At 38.5% G+C, this 16,680-nt stretch overlaps 2 protein-coding genes across 3 annotated transcripts; both read right to left on the reverse strand.

Moving 5' to 3' along the window:
• Window positions 1–170: 170 nt before the first annotated feature.
• On the reverse strand, window positions 171–5,297 carry LOC125009827 (cytochrome P450 2J4-like). Its single transcript, XM_047588046.1, has 9 exons — window positions 4,966–5,297; window positions 4,222–4,384; window positions 3,859–4,008; window positions 3,442–3,602; window positions 2,100–2,276; window positions 1,877–2,015; window positions 1,602–1,789; window positions 919–1,060; window positions 171–805 (listed from the first exon to the last, which is right to left on the reverse strand). Exons 1-9 carry the CDS (start codon window positions 5,164–5,166, stop codon window positions 630–632), a joined length of 1,497 nt encoding a protein of 498 aa, XP_047444002.1. The 5' UTR covers window positions 5,167–5,297; the 3' UTR covers window positions 171–629.
• Window positions 5,298–8,906: 3,609 nt separating this feature from the next.
• Window positions 8,907–15,442, reverse strand: LOC125009824 (cytochrome P450 2J4-like). Of its 2 annotated transcripts, XM_047588041.1 has the most exons (9): window positions 14,925–15,230; window positions 11,712–11,874; window positions 11,451–11,600; window positions 11,109–11,269; window positions 10,825–11,001; window positions 10,586–10,724; window positions 10,284–10,471; window positions 9,717–9,858; window positions 8,907–9,517 (listed from the first exon to the last, which is right to left on the reverse strand). In XM_047588041.1, exons 1-9 carry the CDS (start codon window positions 15,123–15,125, stop codon window positions 9,342–9,344), a joined length of 1,497 nt encoding a protein of 498 aa, XP_047443997.1. In that variant the 5' UTR covers window positions 15,126–15,230; the 3' UTR covers window positions 8,907–9,341. The 2 variants fall into 2 exon arrangements, with proteins under 2 accessions (XP_047443997.1, XP_047443998.1); XM_047588042.1 differs by lacking the exon at window positions 8,907–9,517 and having other exon boundaries at window positions 9,712–9,858; window positions 10,205–10,471; window positions 14,925–15,442.
• Between the last annotated feature and the right edge of the window lie 1,238 nt (window positions 15,443–16,680).

Raw genomic sequence — 16,680 nt, forward strand, 5'->3', positions numbered from 1 at the left:
TCTGGCTTGTTATTTTCCATCTCTAACTTCAAAACCTTTACAGGGAAAACACAGAAGTCTGAGAAAGTGCATTTTACTACAAAGATAAAAGAGACCTCAAGCTTGAGGTTTTCTGAGTATGAATCATTCATCATAATGCTGTAATTTAGGAAAAAATCAAAAAGTTGTACTCATTTTACGATTCTTTTATTAAAATCATTTGTCACACAAAATTGTTAATAACATATATAACATATTCATATAACATATTCTCAAACTGATCAACAGCTCTGATTTGACAATAAACCTCTGTGTGAATTTGAACACTCAGCAGATCCAGTGAGTAAAAAGTATGGGCTAAAACTCAGTGTAATGTTTAATTAAAAGCCATACGTTTCTAGCTGTAGCAAGCAGAAAGGATTGTACTAACATTGTTCCCAGTGATAGTAGCGATTACTCCTGAATACAGTAGCGTTGTGAAATGCAAATGTTCAGTAAAAGACTGATTGACAAGAAGAAAATTACTCCCAAATTGATTTTTAATCAAAGACTAATAATAATATAGCAGATATGGTTGGTGCATTGCAAGCTAAATGTGATAGTGCTAAGACATAGGTATAAGTCAGTTTAGGATATGTTGGGACACTGATTTATCGTGGCACGGCACAGACACGGTAAGGTTTAGGACAACGAGTGGCTCCCGCGATGCACTCCAGACTGGGCTGCTCTCCAGGGGGTGCAGAGAATGAAAACCTCTGAAGGAGGGATGTGAAGAACAGGAATAACTCCATCCTGGCCAGCTGTTCACCGAGACACACACGTTTACCTGAGAACACACAACACAACAGACGAGTTTGACCCAGAGAGTTCACAAGATCTGGATCAGACTAAGTATACAGTATGATTTTGAGCTAAAATATTTAATAATGTATTACTAACCTGCAGAAAATGGAAGGAAGGCTTCTCTCTTCCTAAATTTACCATCCTGGTCCAGAAAGTGTTGAGGGTTGAAGGAGTTTGGAGTTTCCCACATTGACACATCATGGAGGACAGAGTGCAGTGTAGGCAGGATCATGGTTCCCTGAAGAAACACCCGTTTCCAAGCATATATTAAATAATGGAGTAACTCAATTTTAATACAAAAAAAAGTAGATGAGTTAATGTTTGTGAAGCATAAAATGGAGCCTTTTTCTTTTGTTAGGAAATTATTGGAAAAGTCATGTTATATTTTGGGGATTCGTCAGAGTTCATGTCTAAAATAGATTTATTCATGAGATACACTAGATTAATGTGAAACATATAACAAAAGCGTTGCTGTTGCTTCATAATTTCCAGACATTTCACATTTTCGATCATACATTAGGTAGCTATCCAGGAGATTTTAATTATAGCATGTTCACCTGCTGATGTTCCACAAGATCCTGTTATTATTTGGTCAACGCCGAACTCAACTTTAAGGATAAACTTTTAATCGATAGTAATTAATAGCTTTAGGAGTATTTCTTAGTATAGGAAAAACTAACTAGAACAAAGCAAATTGATCATTTAAAGTCACAAAAACATTTCACTCCAAAGCTATACTGACAGGCAATCCAACTTAGAAAAGGGTACTTATTGTGTACCTTTGGGATTGTGTACTTATCCACTGTAGTATCCTTGTTTGCCATGTGAGCCACATTGAGAGGGATGATGTCGCCCATCCTCTGTATCTCATGGATGACTGCATCAGTGTAGGGCATGTTTTCTCTGTCAGTCATACACGGCTGTCTGGATGAACCAATCACAGCATCAATCTCAGCCTGGACTCTCTCTGCACACAGTGGAAACAGGAAACGTGTGAGTCTGGGGGACACATAAATGAGACGTCTGACAATATCTGGATATTACTCAAACACACCTTGTATGTCAGGGTAGTTAATCATGTAAAGCAGCCCCCAGTGTAAAGTAGTGGTAGTAGTTTCAGTTCCAGCACCAAACAAGTCCATTGTGCAGAAACATAAATTTTTGAGATCAAACCCAGATTCTTTGTCCTTTGTCTGTCGGTGATACACAAGAGACAGAAGACATATTTTATTAGAAATGCAAGAACAAACACACTACAGACACGTTAAAACACTCACCTGTCCCATTTCTATGAGGAAGGAGTCAATGTAGTCTCTTGGTGATGATGGGTCAAGGGTGTCTTTGTGTTCATTGATCCTGATTTCTATGAAATTAACTATGCTTTCCGTCAGACTAAATATCTTCTGATGAGGTCCAGGCAACCACTTCATCAGCCAGGGGGCTGTGTTGTAAAGCTGCAAAACAGCAGAAAATCATTAACCAGATCAGATGACAGCTCAAAAGTACAGTAGTTAGGACATTTATCTTTCTATTGAGAAGATGAGGGGCCATTTTAGTGTACAATGAGTACTTTTACCTTTAATTCTTTAAGTGCAGATTCCTGCCATTTTTCTGTACTTTTGTTTGACTATTTTTAAATTTAATTTGTTAAATTACTTATGTTGCATGAAAATCCCAGTTGATCAGCAGTTTCTGAAATACTTAGACCAGCCCATCTGGCACCAACAACCATACCACGTTCACTTAAATCCCCTTTCTTCCCCATTCTGATGCTCAGTTTGAACTTCAGCAAGTTGTCTTGATCAACTCTACATGAATAAATGCATTTAATTACAGCCACGTGATTGGCTGATTAGGTATTTGTGTTAACTAGCAACTGGACAGGTGTACCTAATGAAGTGGCAAGTGAGTGTACAGTTCCTCCAGTTCCATGTGACCACGTCAAACTCTGGCCACAGCTGGGCAGTGATAAGCATCAATCAGTCTGTCTCTATCACAATAGACGTCTTTCTCATAACTGCAGATGCAACCACAACCACCCTCAAACCTCACTCATGATAGACCCAGAAAACCATCACTTTTGGGCTCAAGTTCCAGACTATTTCTTCAGTTGAGCTCAAGAGTCCTCTCCCTTGCTGACAGCAGCTTGGCCCAAGAGCTGCTCACCTATCCTCAGTCGTTTGACTGTTTGCCAGAATCTCCTGAGCAGTTCCTCAAAGGTTTTTCTCCATTGTCTCATCACGTTCCCCCCAAGAACCTTTTGTTGTGGCTGCCATTTTTCCTGGCCTAGAAAATCTCCCAGCTGCCTCGGGAAACACCCATTCTGCTAAAATCTGAAAGGACATTCAACTTGATGGCTCCTCCTTCATCTAAATATGAAGGCTTCATCCTGGTGACTTGGAACTCAACACTGTATTTGTTTCGGTACCCAGGGGTATGCCCGCTGACGCAGAAGCAGATTGGATAAATGGTTGTCCATTGGTTGAATGCAAAGAATAGACACAAACATGCAACCTCAAGTGCACACAAAGGCGCAAATGCAAACGCTCACAGATGGAGACTCCTTCAATTATTGGTGAGATTGATCGGCACTGTAGCCTTTTCACAAGGGAGACTCACCTGTGCCCACACACTGCCCTCTAAATGCACAGTCTCACTTAAGTTCTGGAGAATATGCTGGTACTGCTTGTCATTGTACTCAAACCGATTCCCAAACACCAAACAGCAAATAATGTTGGACACAGCATTATTTATCAGTGACTTGGTATTAAAAGGTTTGCCTGTAAAAAAAGAAGAGAAAATGTAGATAAGATACAGACTGAAGGTTTGTTGGCCTTAGGTCAGGGCAAAACTGTCTCATGATGACTCAGTATTATTTAAAACCTATTATGCATTTAATAAATGTTTTTTAGTGATGTTATGAGTGAACATATTTTGATCCAAAACAGTGATGTGTGTGCAAACTTGAATGAAAGAGAAAACGATATGTTAATATCATTAACTTGTAATAGTAAAATAGCATATTGGTTTCTGTGCCTTGCTCATCTGCAAAAGCCTCTGTGAGGTACTGGCACTCCTGCTGGATGTATCGCTCCAGGGTCTTCTTGCCCAGACCAAAGTTTCTGAGTGTATGAAGAGCAAATCTTCTCTGCTGCTTCCACTTATAACCACTGGAACCCACGAGACCTTTTGGGAACACAAAACAACCTTGAAATTGAAGCTACTGTAAGCCAGTATCGCTATGCTCATGTCATACAGATGCCCTGATTGGTAGCACTGACAAAGTCTATATTATTTGTCAATATATATATATATATCATAGTGTTGTCTGTCTGATGCTGTCTGCCTTATTATAAACACCACCTAGCAATTTTTGACACGGAATGAGACAAAATGCACCTCTATTTCCAACCAATTCTTCAAACAACGGTATGGAGGGCCGATCTGTGAAGTCTTCTCCTCGTTCGACCAGGGCTTCTTTCATGAGCTTGTAGCCATTGATGACCACAATCCTTCCACCAAAGAGACGGAGGCTGAATATGTTCCCGTATTTCTGTGCAAACTGAACATAGTTGTGGTGCAACACTGCATTGAGTACATATATTTAACAATTATTAATAAATATGTAGCACACACATGACTGATGTGGAAGTGTAGAAGTGACTCAAAAGGCAATTCGTATCAAGACACTGGAGATGATTTCCAGGAAACTACAGCTACAAACTTGTCTATATGCACAGTTAACTTTTCACCCTGATATATTTATTGACCTCAGAAGATTGGTTAGTGCTAATCAAAGTCTGGTGGTGAAAATATTCAGAATAATACTCGGGAAACCTAGTTCACTAAGAATCAAGTCTATTTCCATTTTATTACAGCTAATGATTTCCAATGTTTCCCATGGGATCTTGCCTGATTCTGTTGTACAGTATAACAACTCAGAAAAACTCGTTTTACTTGTTTGCTTACTGCCACAACCTTATTTTTTTGTTTGTGTGCTTATTTGATTGTCCGTTTATTGCAGTGTGATTCCAATTTAAGTTATGGGTACATGAAGAGAAAAAGAATTAAAAAAAAAAAAAGGTTCACTGATGATGCATTTCATTTACGTTTATATAGTTTTTTGATAAAGTGGACTCATACCTCTGTGAACTGCAGGTGAAGTTTGCTGGCTTCAATACGATGAAGATCACCAATAAAAGGAAGCGCCCACGGCCCAGGAGGAAAGTTCTTTGGTCGTCTGTTCTTTATGATATCAGCCAACAACAGAAACACACAGAAAAATATTAAAACACTCCTGGCGTCGATCCAATCCAAACCGAGGACATTGAATACTGCCTCCATTGGTTTTCTTATTTATCCTAAATTTAATATATTAGAGACAAATCTTTGTTTCTAGTTTTTAAATTTAAGTGGTCTCGTCTTAGCTGTGTTAACACGGTCAAATAGAAAGCAGTCAGGAATGTGCAGGGAAATACTGCAGCAAAATAAACATATCAAGATAAGACATAAAGGTGAAAGGTGGTGTGTCAGAGTCTGGCCTTCAAAATAAGAGCATGTGACTAAGCTCTTTTACATTTGTAGAAATATCAATACCTCAAGTGGTACGCTATAACATTTTAAATGTTTCTTTTTCTTGTTTTTTTTTTTATCCTATTTTTGATACCACTGTATTATACAGTGAATCTGTATGTGAATGTGTATAGAGCATTACTTTATTGTTGCAGCTGGTATGAGTGGGGCTGAATCTCACTATTTTATAGGGCCACATGAATCTTAACCTCTAATCCACTAAAAACTGTCTGATTATGCTAGTAGAATGAAAGGTTACCACTTATACTTTGAGCTTTCTGATAAGGTTTTGCATTATTGACTGAACAAAGCAGGCTACTGTGTTCAGTGAAACAGGGAGGGTGGAGCTACAGAAGCAACAACAGTGAACTCACTACTAATCCATTCCCACCAAACAGGCTTCTGTCAAAAATCGACACGCCTCAAATAATGTCTGTAAGCTCTTCAAATTAATCAACATATCACAGCTTAAACAAAATAAAGCCATAGTCGTATCATTAGACGCAGAAAAGGCATATTAAAAAGTAAACTGGACTTTCTCGTTCAGCACACTCTGCAAGTTTGGTTAAGGAGAGTCATTCCACTGGATAAGTATACTGTGCATTTCACCAAAAGGCACAGTAACCACCAATGTAATCACATCACGAAGCTTCACACTCCACCAGAGAACCAGGCAAGGATGCCCACTTTCTCTGAAAACTGGAAATCCAAATCATCCCATCATATCTCCCACTGGACCAACTTACTCACAGAATGCATTTCAATTGAACAAATAACGGCAAACAAAAAGAACCATATGTCAGCCTTTTATGAAATGTGAAACCTCTTCATAACTCACCTCCAACTTACCACAAATCTCACCCACCCCCAATCAGAAAACCGGAAACAAACCCCAACTGAAGTCACGTACATGACCACATATACCACCCATGACTAACAAATATTACAATGATTATTATAATTATTATCCATACACCTTTACTACCTTCTTGTTATTTATTATTTGTTATTATTATTATTCTAATTAATATTGTCGCTGTTACTCTTTTTCTTATTAATATTCTATATATTCTGCTTAATTTTCTTTCTTTTTTCTTTTTTTCTCTTCTCTTTCCATGTAGCTATTATCATTAACAAATGCTTCCATCTTCTTAAGCCAAACTACCAATATATTAATATTACTGTTGTTATTACTAATGATCATTACTCTTTATTTATTTGTTTATTTTATTATTTTCTGCCCTGGATTGCACCAGTGAAGCATATCACATTTCTTTAATGCACCGCACAAGAAATAGATAAATAAAAATTCAGTGAATGCCACTTGTTCTTTGTAAATGTTGCACTGACATGCAATCTCAATTATGAACTGTTGGGATCTTTCGTTTACAGTCATATTAGTGTTAGACATTGAACTGACCATAATTATAATGAGGCCCATATATATTTGGGCCTCATAATAATTGTGTGACAGTTTTCATGATTTGGATGCAAAGTTTTCTCATTTCAGGATCTCAAACATAAGTGGACAACTTAACATTACCATAAATCAAAGGGTAATTTTTCCTACTTTGTTGAGAAGCCTTTGCTTCTCCAAACGCTGGGTTTCCTCCTTTGTGATGCTTCTCCAGGCCTTTAATCCAACTGTCTTCAGTTGTTGCTTGTTTGATAGTCTTCCTGCTTTGAGTTTTGTCTTAAGTAAGTGAAATGCAAAATATTTAATTTCTTTGCCTTGAAAAACTCCACAACTTTTGGGTCATTGTCTGTCTATACGGTGAAACACTGTCCAATACGCTTTGGTGCATTTGGCTGAGCAGAAAGCATGTCCCTACATGCTTCAAAATTTATTCAGCTTCTGTCTTCTGTCACATCATCAATAAACACTAGTGACTCAGCGCCATTGGAAGCCCTGCATGCCCATGCACTGCCACCACCAGTCTTTCTACCAGTCCATTGTAGCCAGTGCCCTGTACTTTTTGGGGGGGTAGTAGTAACAGCAAAAAAGACATAAGTAGGGTCAACAAATTGATCTGGAAGGCTGGACATGTGATTGGTAGGGTGTTTGTCTCAGTGAGGGACAGGAAGACACTACAGAACTTCTTTTACGCTCTACTCTATTCAGCTGTATAACAGCTAACCTTTTTGTAACTATTAAGCTACTCTGACCAATTAATTTACCCTGTGGATCATTAAAGTCAGTTTAAGTCCAAGACGATGTCTGGTGCTTTGTATCATCAGCTGTTCCAAGCCTTCTGCATGCTTTCTTGTTCCCCTCGTTCTAGTACAGGTACAAAGAACGCTGTCCTAGAACTGGGTCGGCTTCTTCACAAGTGTTTTGGCAAAGTTGAATCTGGCCTTTCTACGTTTGAGGCCGATTCATGTTTTGCACCTTGTGGTGAACCCTCTGTATTTGCTCTCATGAAATCTTTCATACTTGGTAGAATTAGATACTGCTACACCTACTTCCTGGAGGAAGTTCTCCACTTGGGTGGATGTTGTGAAGGGTTTTCTTCACCATGGAAAGGATCTTGCGCTCATTCACCACTGTTGTTTGTGGACATCCAGATCATTTTGAGTTCTTGAGGTCGCCAGTGTGTTTTTCTTTTCTCAGAATGTACCAAACTGTTGATTTGGCCACTCCTGACATTTCTGTTATCCCTCTGATGGATTTCTTTTTTTTATTCAACGTAAGGATGGTGATGAGATCTCCTTTGACTGCATGAGGCGGGCTCACAGCAACAGCTTCTAAATGCAAATGCCGCACCTGGAATCAACTCCAGATTTTTTTACCTGTGTCCTTAAATGATGAAGGATTACTGAGGGAACAGCCCTTGCAGTCCTTAAAATGAAATAGTTTTTGAGTCAATTGTCCAATTACATTTGGTCACTTGAAACAGAGGTGGCTACAAATCCAAGAGCTTTAATTCCTAAATCCTTCCTCCAATTTGGGTGTGAATACCATCAAATTACATCTGAGTGCACTTTAAGCCCATATTGAGTCTCAAACTGGGTGGATGTTGTGAAGGCTTTTCTTCACCACATATAAACAAATATATATGGACTGTCCGTGAGTTTCTAAAAATGGGCTCTATCATAAAGTGCCACATTTCAGACAGTATGGTACGTAATTCACTATACTCATTTCTGTCACTATGGTATTTGAAGAATAACAGACATGCTTAAAACAGAAACTAACTAACTAATATATAAAAGAAAAAGTTCTAAACCTGAGTTATCTGTGTATTAGATTATTCTGGTTAACAGGAGGTGGTGTGTTGTAAGTGCATGTTTGTGCCTTATAAAACAAATGCCACTGTCTTTAGTCATTTAGCTAGTTGATGGTGTTACATTTACTTTACTTTTTTCCCCGCTTTATACTTCCATCCAAAGTATGTCAATTAAGTTATGTGCAACACAAAGTATACGTTTTACAATCTCACACTTATACGAACGCTGTTGCTGCTAGTTAGAGGAATAAAACCAAACACAGTAAATCCCAGTAGCACAATTAGTTAATATTCAGGATTTCATTCATTAAATGAAGAGAAGATATTAAACTGCAGTTATTTTTGATACATTTAAGTCATGTTTAAGTCATTTTGCAAAATGATTGATTTTAGTTTTACAGTGTATACATAAAAAGTATTTTTTAAAAATCTCACTAATATCAATACAAATATAAATGATCAAGGTTCTTACAGGTTATTTTCTCACTTTCAAACTTCTTCCACTTCTGTTATGTTATGTTACTAAAATACATCTCAGAATTACCATCCTCAATACCAGGAGAAACACCTCAAGGGCTACTCATTGTAAAATATTAGAACCAGAAAATACACTGACAGAATAAATTCAACTTTGTGCCTGACTGAGGTGTGTCTGCAAATCAAATGATAAAGGGGTTTCATGCAAACTGATAAACATCACTGAGTCTTTACATCAGCAGTTTATCGTAGTGTGGCACAGAGACGGTAAGGTTTAGGACAATGAATGCCTCCCAGTTTGTACTCCAGAGTGGGCTTCTCTCCAGGGGGTGCAGAGAATGAAAACCTCTGAAGGAGGGATGTGAAGAACAGGAATAACTCCATCCTTGCCAGCTGTTCACCGAGACACACACGCTTACCTGAGAACAAACAACACAACAGACAACTCATTCTTACTATACAAAGAAGAAGAAGAAGAAGAAGAAGAAGAAGAAGAAGAAGAAGAAGAAGAAGAAGAGAAGGAAGAAGAAGGAGATGGCAAGAAATTATTGATAATATCTTCCTGTCAGTTTGCCTATTCAGCTAAAACAGCATGTGACTGAGTTTACACTGACTAACCTGCAGAAAATGGAAGGAAGGCCTCTCTCTTCCTGAATTTACCATCCTGGTCCAGAAAGTGTTGAGGGTTGAAGGAGTTTGGAGTTTCCCACATTGACTCATCGCGGAGGACAGAGTGCAGTGTAGGCAGGACTGCGGTACCCTGAAGAAATAGCAATGGTTAAATAAATTCATCACATTTTTAATAATGCTAGCTCTACTTAACTTGTCATAAATGCAACAATAAAAAACAGTAGTGAAAAGACAGCAGAACTGTCATTAGATTTTGTCCTTGCTTGTTAATTCTGTTTTCAGGGCAAAGGGCCATGGACTCATTGGATATTGACATTTGAAATGAAGATGTTCAAGATTATGGTTTAATGTTGCAAAGATAAGAATGATTAAATAAGTAGCTCACTGTCATTTAATTTGACAGGACCCATAAACAGTGGGTGATACTGTGCTAATCAAATGTTTAAAAGTAAGGAGAAACATTTCTTTTTACTCACCTGTTCATTACTAACATCCTTTAGTTCAGTCTCTGTCTAACATTGTGTTTACTTCAAGTCTTACATGTGGATTGTGTACCTTTGGGATTGTGTACTTATCCACTGTAGTATCCTTGTTTGTCATGTGAAACACATTGAGAGGGATGATGTTGCCCATCCTCTGTATCTCATGGATGACTGCATCAGTGTAGGGCATGTTTTCTCTGTCAGACATACACGGCTGTCTGGACGAACCAATCACAGCATCAATCTCAGCCTGGACTCTCTCTGCACACAGTGGAAACAGGAAACGTGTGAGTCTGGGGGACACATAAATAACTGAGGGGAAATTATACACTCCACACATACTGGATACACACTGGATATCAATAATACACACACCTTGTATGTCAGGGTAGTGGATCATGTATAGCAGCCCCCAGTGTAAAGTAGTGGTAGTAGTTTCAGTTCCAGCAACAAACAAGTCCATTGTGCAGAAACATAAGTTTTTGAGATCAAACCCAGATTCTTTGTCCTCTTTCTGTCAGTGGCAAAAGAAACAGGAAGTGCACATTTCAAATGAACAGTAAAAAAACAGTAAAAAAGAATAACAAACACAATAGACACATTAAAACACTCACCTGTCCCATTTCTATGAGGAAGGAGTCAATGTAGTCTCTTGGTGATGATGGGTCAAGGGTGTCTTTGTGTTCTTTGATCTTGATTTCTGCAAAGTCAATTACTTTTTGTATCAGACTGAATATCTTCTTATGAGGTCCAGGAATCCACTTCATCAGCGATGGGGCTGTGTTGTAAATCTAAAGTAAAGCAACAGTTTAATTTGCTGCTCTGCAATATTTCTACATTGCATCTTTGTTGAAATGGGATTATTGAATACTGCATCTTGCTTAGAAAGGAGGCTCACCTGTGCCGACAAACTTCCCTGTAACTCCATCACTTCATTGATGATCTGCAGAATATACTGGTACTGCTTGTCATTGTATTCATATCGATTCCCAAACACCAAACAGCAGATGATGTTGGACACAGCATTATTTATCAGATGCTGGGCATTAAATGGTTTGCCTGTGAAGGAAAGAGAGAAATTTGCAAACATGATCCAATATTACCATGTGCACATGATACGATGCACTAATCTGTTGTTGTATGCTGGGTTGTAAAGTTACAGAGCAAAAAATGACATGTGCAACACAGAGTACAGAATAAAATTATTTTTTGTCACAGTAAAAATCATGGTTTTCTGTGCCTTGTTGGTCTGCAAAAGCCTCTGTGAGGTACTGGCACTCCTGCTGGATGTATCTCTCCATGGTCTTCTTTCCCAGACCAAAGTTTCTGAGTGTATGAAGAGCAAATCTCCTCTGCTGCTTCCACTGATTACCGTTTGACAACACAAGACCTTTTGGAATGACAAAACCATCATTATTATTACAATTATATTATTATTGATGTTGCTGTTGTTGTTGTTAATACAAGCTAGAAACATTAGATACAAAATGCAGTAAATTACCATTATTCTGAAGCATCGCTTCAAACAATGGAATACGAGGACGATCTGCAAAGTCTTCTCCTCGTTCGACCAGGGCTTCTTTCACAAACTTGTAGCCACTGATGACCACAATCCTTCCACCAAAGAGGCGAAGGCTGAAAACGTTTCCATATTTCTGTGCAAACTGAACATACACAGCAGACTGGTGTTATGGAGCTACACTGGAGTGACATTCACTACCAGTCAAAAGTTCTGATTCAGCGTTTTCTCTCTCTTTTTTTTTTTTTTTTTTTTTACTACTTTCTACATTGTAGATGCATACTGAATACAGCAAATAAAAGAACTGTTAAATAACTCTAAATATGTTGAAAGAGTAGCCACTCTTTGCTTTATTGACACTTTGCAAACCCTTTGCCAAGCTTCATGATGTAGTCACCTGAAATGGTTTTAACTACACAGGTGTACCTTGTTTTGCCTTGTTATTCATTTGTGGAATTTCTTGCCTTTGTGATGGGGTTGGAAGCGTCGGTTGTGTTGCGCAGATGTCAGGTTGGTACAGTCCTATTTGACAACTGTTTAAATTCATATTGTGGCGAGAACCACTCAGCTAATTAAAGAGAAACGACAGTCCATCATTACTTAAGGACTGAAGGGCAGTCAGTCTAGAAAATTGCAAAAACTTGTCCCCAAGTGCAGTCGTAAAAACCATCAACCACTACGACAAAACTAGCTAATACAGGTGCTGGCCAGTAAATTAGAATATCATCAAAAAGTTGAATTATTTCAGTAATTCCATTCAAAAGGTGAAACTTGTATACTGTATACTTTCCTTCCACACATAGTGATATATTTCAAGTGTTTATTCATTTTCATTTTTATTATTACAACTGACAGCTAATGAAAACACCAAATTCAGTATCTCAGAAAATTAGAATATTCTGAAAAGGCCAATGAAAAAAATGTTTTTTTTAGAAATGTTGGCCAACTGAAAAGAATGAACATGAAAAGCATGCGCATGTATAGCACTCAATACTTAGTCGGGGCTCCTTTTGCCTCAATCACTGCATTAATGCGGCGTGGCATGGACTCGATCAGTCTGTGGCACTGCTCAGGTGTTATGAGAGCCCAGGTTGCTCTGATAGTCGTCTTCAGCTCCTCTGCATTGTTGGGTCTAGCGCATTGCATCTTCCGCTTCACAATACCCCATAGATTTTCTATGGGGTTAAGGTCAGGCGAGTTTGCTGGCCAATCAAGGACAGGGATACCATGGTCCTTGAACCAGGTACTGGTGGTTTTGGCACTGTGTGCAGGTGCCAAGTCCTGTTGAAAAGTGAAATCTGCATCTCCATAAAGTTGGTCAGCAGCAGGAAGCATGAAGTGCTCTAAAACTTCCTGGTAGACAGCTGCATTGACCTTGGACCTCAGGAAACAGAGTGGGCCAACACCGGCAGATGACATGGCACCCCACACCATCACTGACGGTGGAAACTTTACACTGGACCTCATGCAACGTGGATTCTGTGCTTCTCCGCTCTTCCTCCAGACTCTGGGTCCTTGATTTCCAAAGGAAATGCAAAATTTGCTTTCATCAGAAAACATAACTTTGGACCACTCAGCAGCAGTCCAGTCCTTGGCCCAGGCGAGACGCTTCTTACGCTGTTTCTTGTTCAAGAGTGGCTTGACACACGGAATGCGACAGCTGAATCCCATGTCTTTCATGCGTCTCTTCGTGGTGGTTCTTGAAGCGCTGACTCCAGCTGCAGTCCACTCTTTGTGGATCTCCCCCACATTTTTGAATGGGTTTGTCGTCACAATTCTCTGCAGGGTGCAGTTATCCCTAGAGCTTGTACACTTTTTTCTACCACATTTTTTCCGTCCCTTCGCCTGTCTGTTAATGTGCTTGGACACAGAGCTCTGCGAACAGCCAGCTTCTTTAGCAATCAACTTTTGTGTCTTGCCCTCCTTGTACAAGGTGTCAATGGTCGTCTTTTGGACAACTGTTAAGTCAGAAGTCTTCCCCATGATTGTGGAGCCTTCAGAACAAGACTGAGGAACCTTTTAAAGGCCTTTGCAGGCGTTTTGAGTTAATCAGCTGATTAGTGTGGCACCAGGTGTCTTCTATATTGAGCCTTTTCAGAATATTCTAATTTTCTGAGATACTGAATTTGGTGTTTTCATTAGCTGTCAGTTGTAATAATAAAAATGAAAATGAATAAACACTTGAAATATATCACTATGTGTGGAAGGAAAGTATACAGTATACAAGTTTCACCTTTTGAATGGAATTACTGAAATAATTCAACTTTTTGATGATATTCTAATTTACTGGCCAGCACCTGTATGAGGACCGCCCCAGGAAATGAAGACCAAGAGTCACCTCTGCTGCTGAGGACAAGTTCATCCAAGTCACCAGCCTCAGAAATCACAAGTTAACTGAGACTCAGATTAGAGCCAGATAAATGCCACACAGAGTTCTAGTACTAGCAACATCTCTACATCAACTGTTCAAAGGAGACTGCACGAATCAGGCCTTTATGGGCAAATAGCTGCTAAAAAAACACTACTAAGGAAAAACAACATGCAGAAGAGATTTAGGCCCAGAAACATAAGGAATGGATATTAGTTTGTTCACAGTTTTCACGCATTCAGTGAGAATCTACAATGAAAACGGACAAGTAAATGAAGGAGAAACATTAAATAAATAGAAATGAGAAAATAAAGAACACCATTAAATGAGAATGTTTGGACACACTTTCTCACTGAATTAAATGAAAGAGTGTGTGTGTGTTCTGAAAAAATGATGCATCAGCCTAACATAGGTCACTGTTTCTGGTATGAGACTGTTTCCAGAATATCTTTAAAAAAAAAAAATTAAATTCAAAATGTCTCCCCGTCAGTCTAGTGAAGGGTTCAATCACAGTGATAGGTTATTGAACCCTGGTCATTAGACCTCCATAAAAACTTCCTGCCAAACCTGAATTCAGGATATAAAATGATGTAATATATTAATGGTGGAAGACTGTTAAATATTTATTAAAAGAGATTATTAAATTATTCTTCAAGACTTATTTTCCGTCTAATCTTCAATGGAGGACATGGTAGTAAGTTTTTAGAAAAAGGTTAACCAAAGTGAAATCCCATGAATATAAATAGAGTCATGACGTTTCCTTTCCCCTGATTTAGACACTCTTGTGTACTAATGATATCATTTTGTTTGTGTCTATGTACTCATACTTCTGTGAACTGCAGATGAAGTCTGGTAGGTTGAATACGATGAAGATCGCCGATGAAAGGAAGTGCCCACGGTCCTGGAGGAAAGTTTTTCGGTGCTCTGTTCTTCAAAATATCAGCCAAAAGTAGAAAAATACCAAAAAATATTAAGACACTCCTGACGTCGATCCAATCCAAGCCGAGGATGTAGAATATCTCTTCCATTTCTTTGCCTTGAAATGTGCTGATTTTGTCCTTTGATGTTGTCCTGAAATGCAACACATGGGCAGTCAGTGTACAACTGCAAGAGTTCAAGTTCCTTGTGTTTTATTTCAGCAGTCAACAGGTCATTTGTGTTATGTAACATTGCTTTTTTTTCTTTTTTTAAAAAGTACAAAGTCTTCAGTATCTTATGTCCTTGTTGAAACACTGCTACAAACAGTTGATCTCAGATGTTAATGCTCATATGACAATTGAGAAAATCCTTACAATCACAAATTGCACAAAATTATGAAGAAACTCTTCCGAAAACCCTTGTAAGGAACCATAGTTTGAGAGCTGAAGGAAACTTGATAAAAAATTAAAATAATAAAAAAAAAACTATCTGACGCCTTGGTCAAATATTTGCTCTCTATAACAGACTAATTTAACTTATTTTTACATTTAGTTCAACTCCATTGAACTTATATTGCGTTAATCATGCTACAAATTGTCTCAATAAGTGTTAACAGATGCAACTGATTCAGGAGTACGTCCCGGGCCGGGGGCGCAACTACCTACTTTCTGAGGGGTATGCAGACACATTCCCATGGCTGGGAATAATTCTTGAGGCTTGTACTCAACGATTTTTATTTTGAAGCAAGTCATTAAATGCAAAATGTATTATTTGCAGCTTCAACTGGGACTGGTGACAAGGTTTCATACTGCAAAAAACAACAGAGCGAGAGACTGAGAGAAAGAGAGAGACAGGCATAGAGAGGTATCATACTGGAAAAAAAACCCAACAAAACAGCACAGCAGGTGATCTACTATCAAAAACAAAAAATAAGTCAAGGGACATGTAGTGTCACCCACTATATAGCACATACCCAATTTTGATAAAAGTAAGCTTAAGCTTGAGGACAGGCAGCAAACTGATGATATTTACTCCAGGATACAAGATGGTCAAAGAGGTTCTTCCATGAATGTACATTTAGCTCCAGATGTTTTGGAAACTGACACAGTTTTTGGTTATTTTACCTATTTACCTAAACATTTAAGGTAATTTGAATGAAAGAACAAATACGTCAAATTACATTATTTCAAGAAATTATTAAATGATTATCATGATGCATTCCAAGAAAACTGTGACAAAGTATACGCTTTACACAACCTGTTCTCATTCCCAAGGCGTAATATACCGACGATTTGTCACGCCCCTAGACGTCTGATACTGACACAAAAGGTACCATTCCGCGTCTGTGTAAGATGCACTGGGTTCTCAATTGACTTCAATGTAAACCCGCTCACGGTGGTAAGAGATGCTTAGAGCAGAGGCTGCCGCCCTCCATTCACTACAATAATAACCCGGTCACGGTGGAATATGACACTGCGAGCTACAATCTGATTGGAGAACCGCACCAGAAGTGTTTTTCTCACTATTTTAAGGATTAATTCCAATGACATCGTCAACACTTCTCAACACAAACACATCAAAGTATCACTGATAATTCAACAATACAATAGTTTCATGTTATGGGTCTCATTTTTAAGTTTTCCTCCTTCGATTCTGAGAATTAAA

The sequence above is a fragment of the Mugil cephalus genome, chromosome 6 (genome assembly GCF_022458985.1).
Source record: "Mugil cephalus isolate CIBA_MC_2020 chromosome 6, CIBA_Mcephalus_1.1, whole genome shotgun sequence".
Taxonomy (NCBI): domain Eukaryota; kingdom Metazoa; phylum Chordata; class Actinopteri; order Mugiliformes; family Mugilidae; genus Mugil; species Mugil cephalus.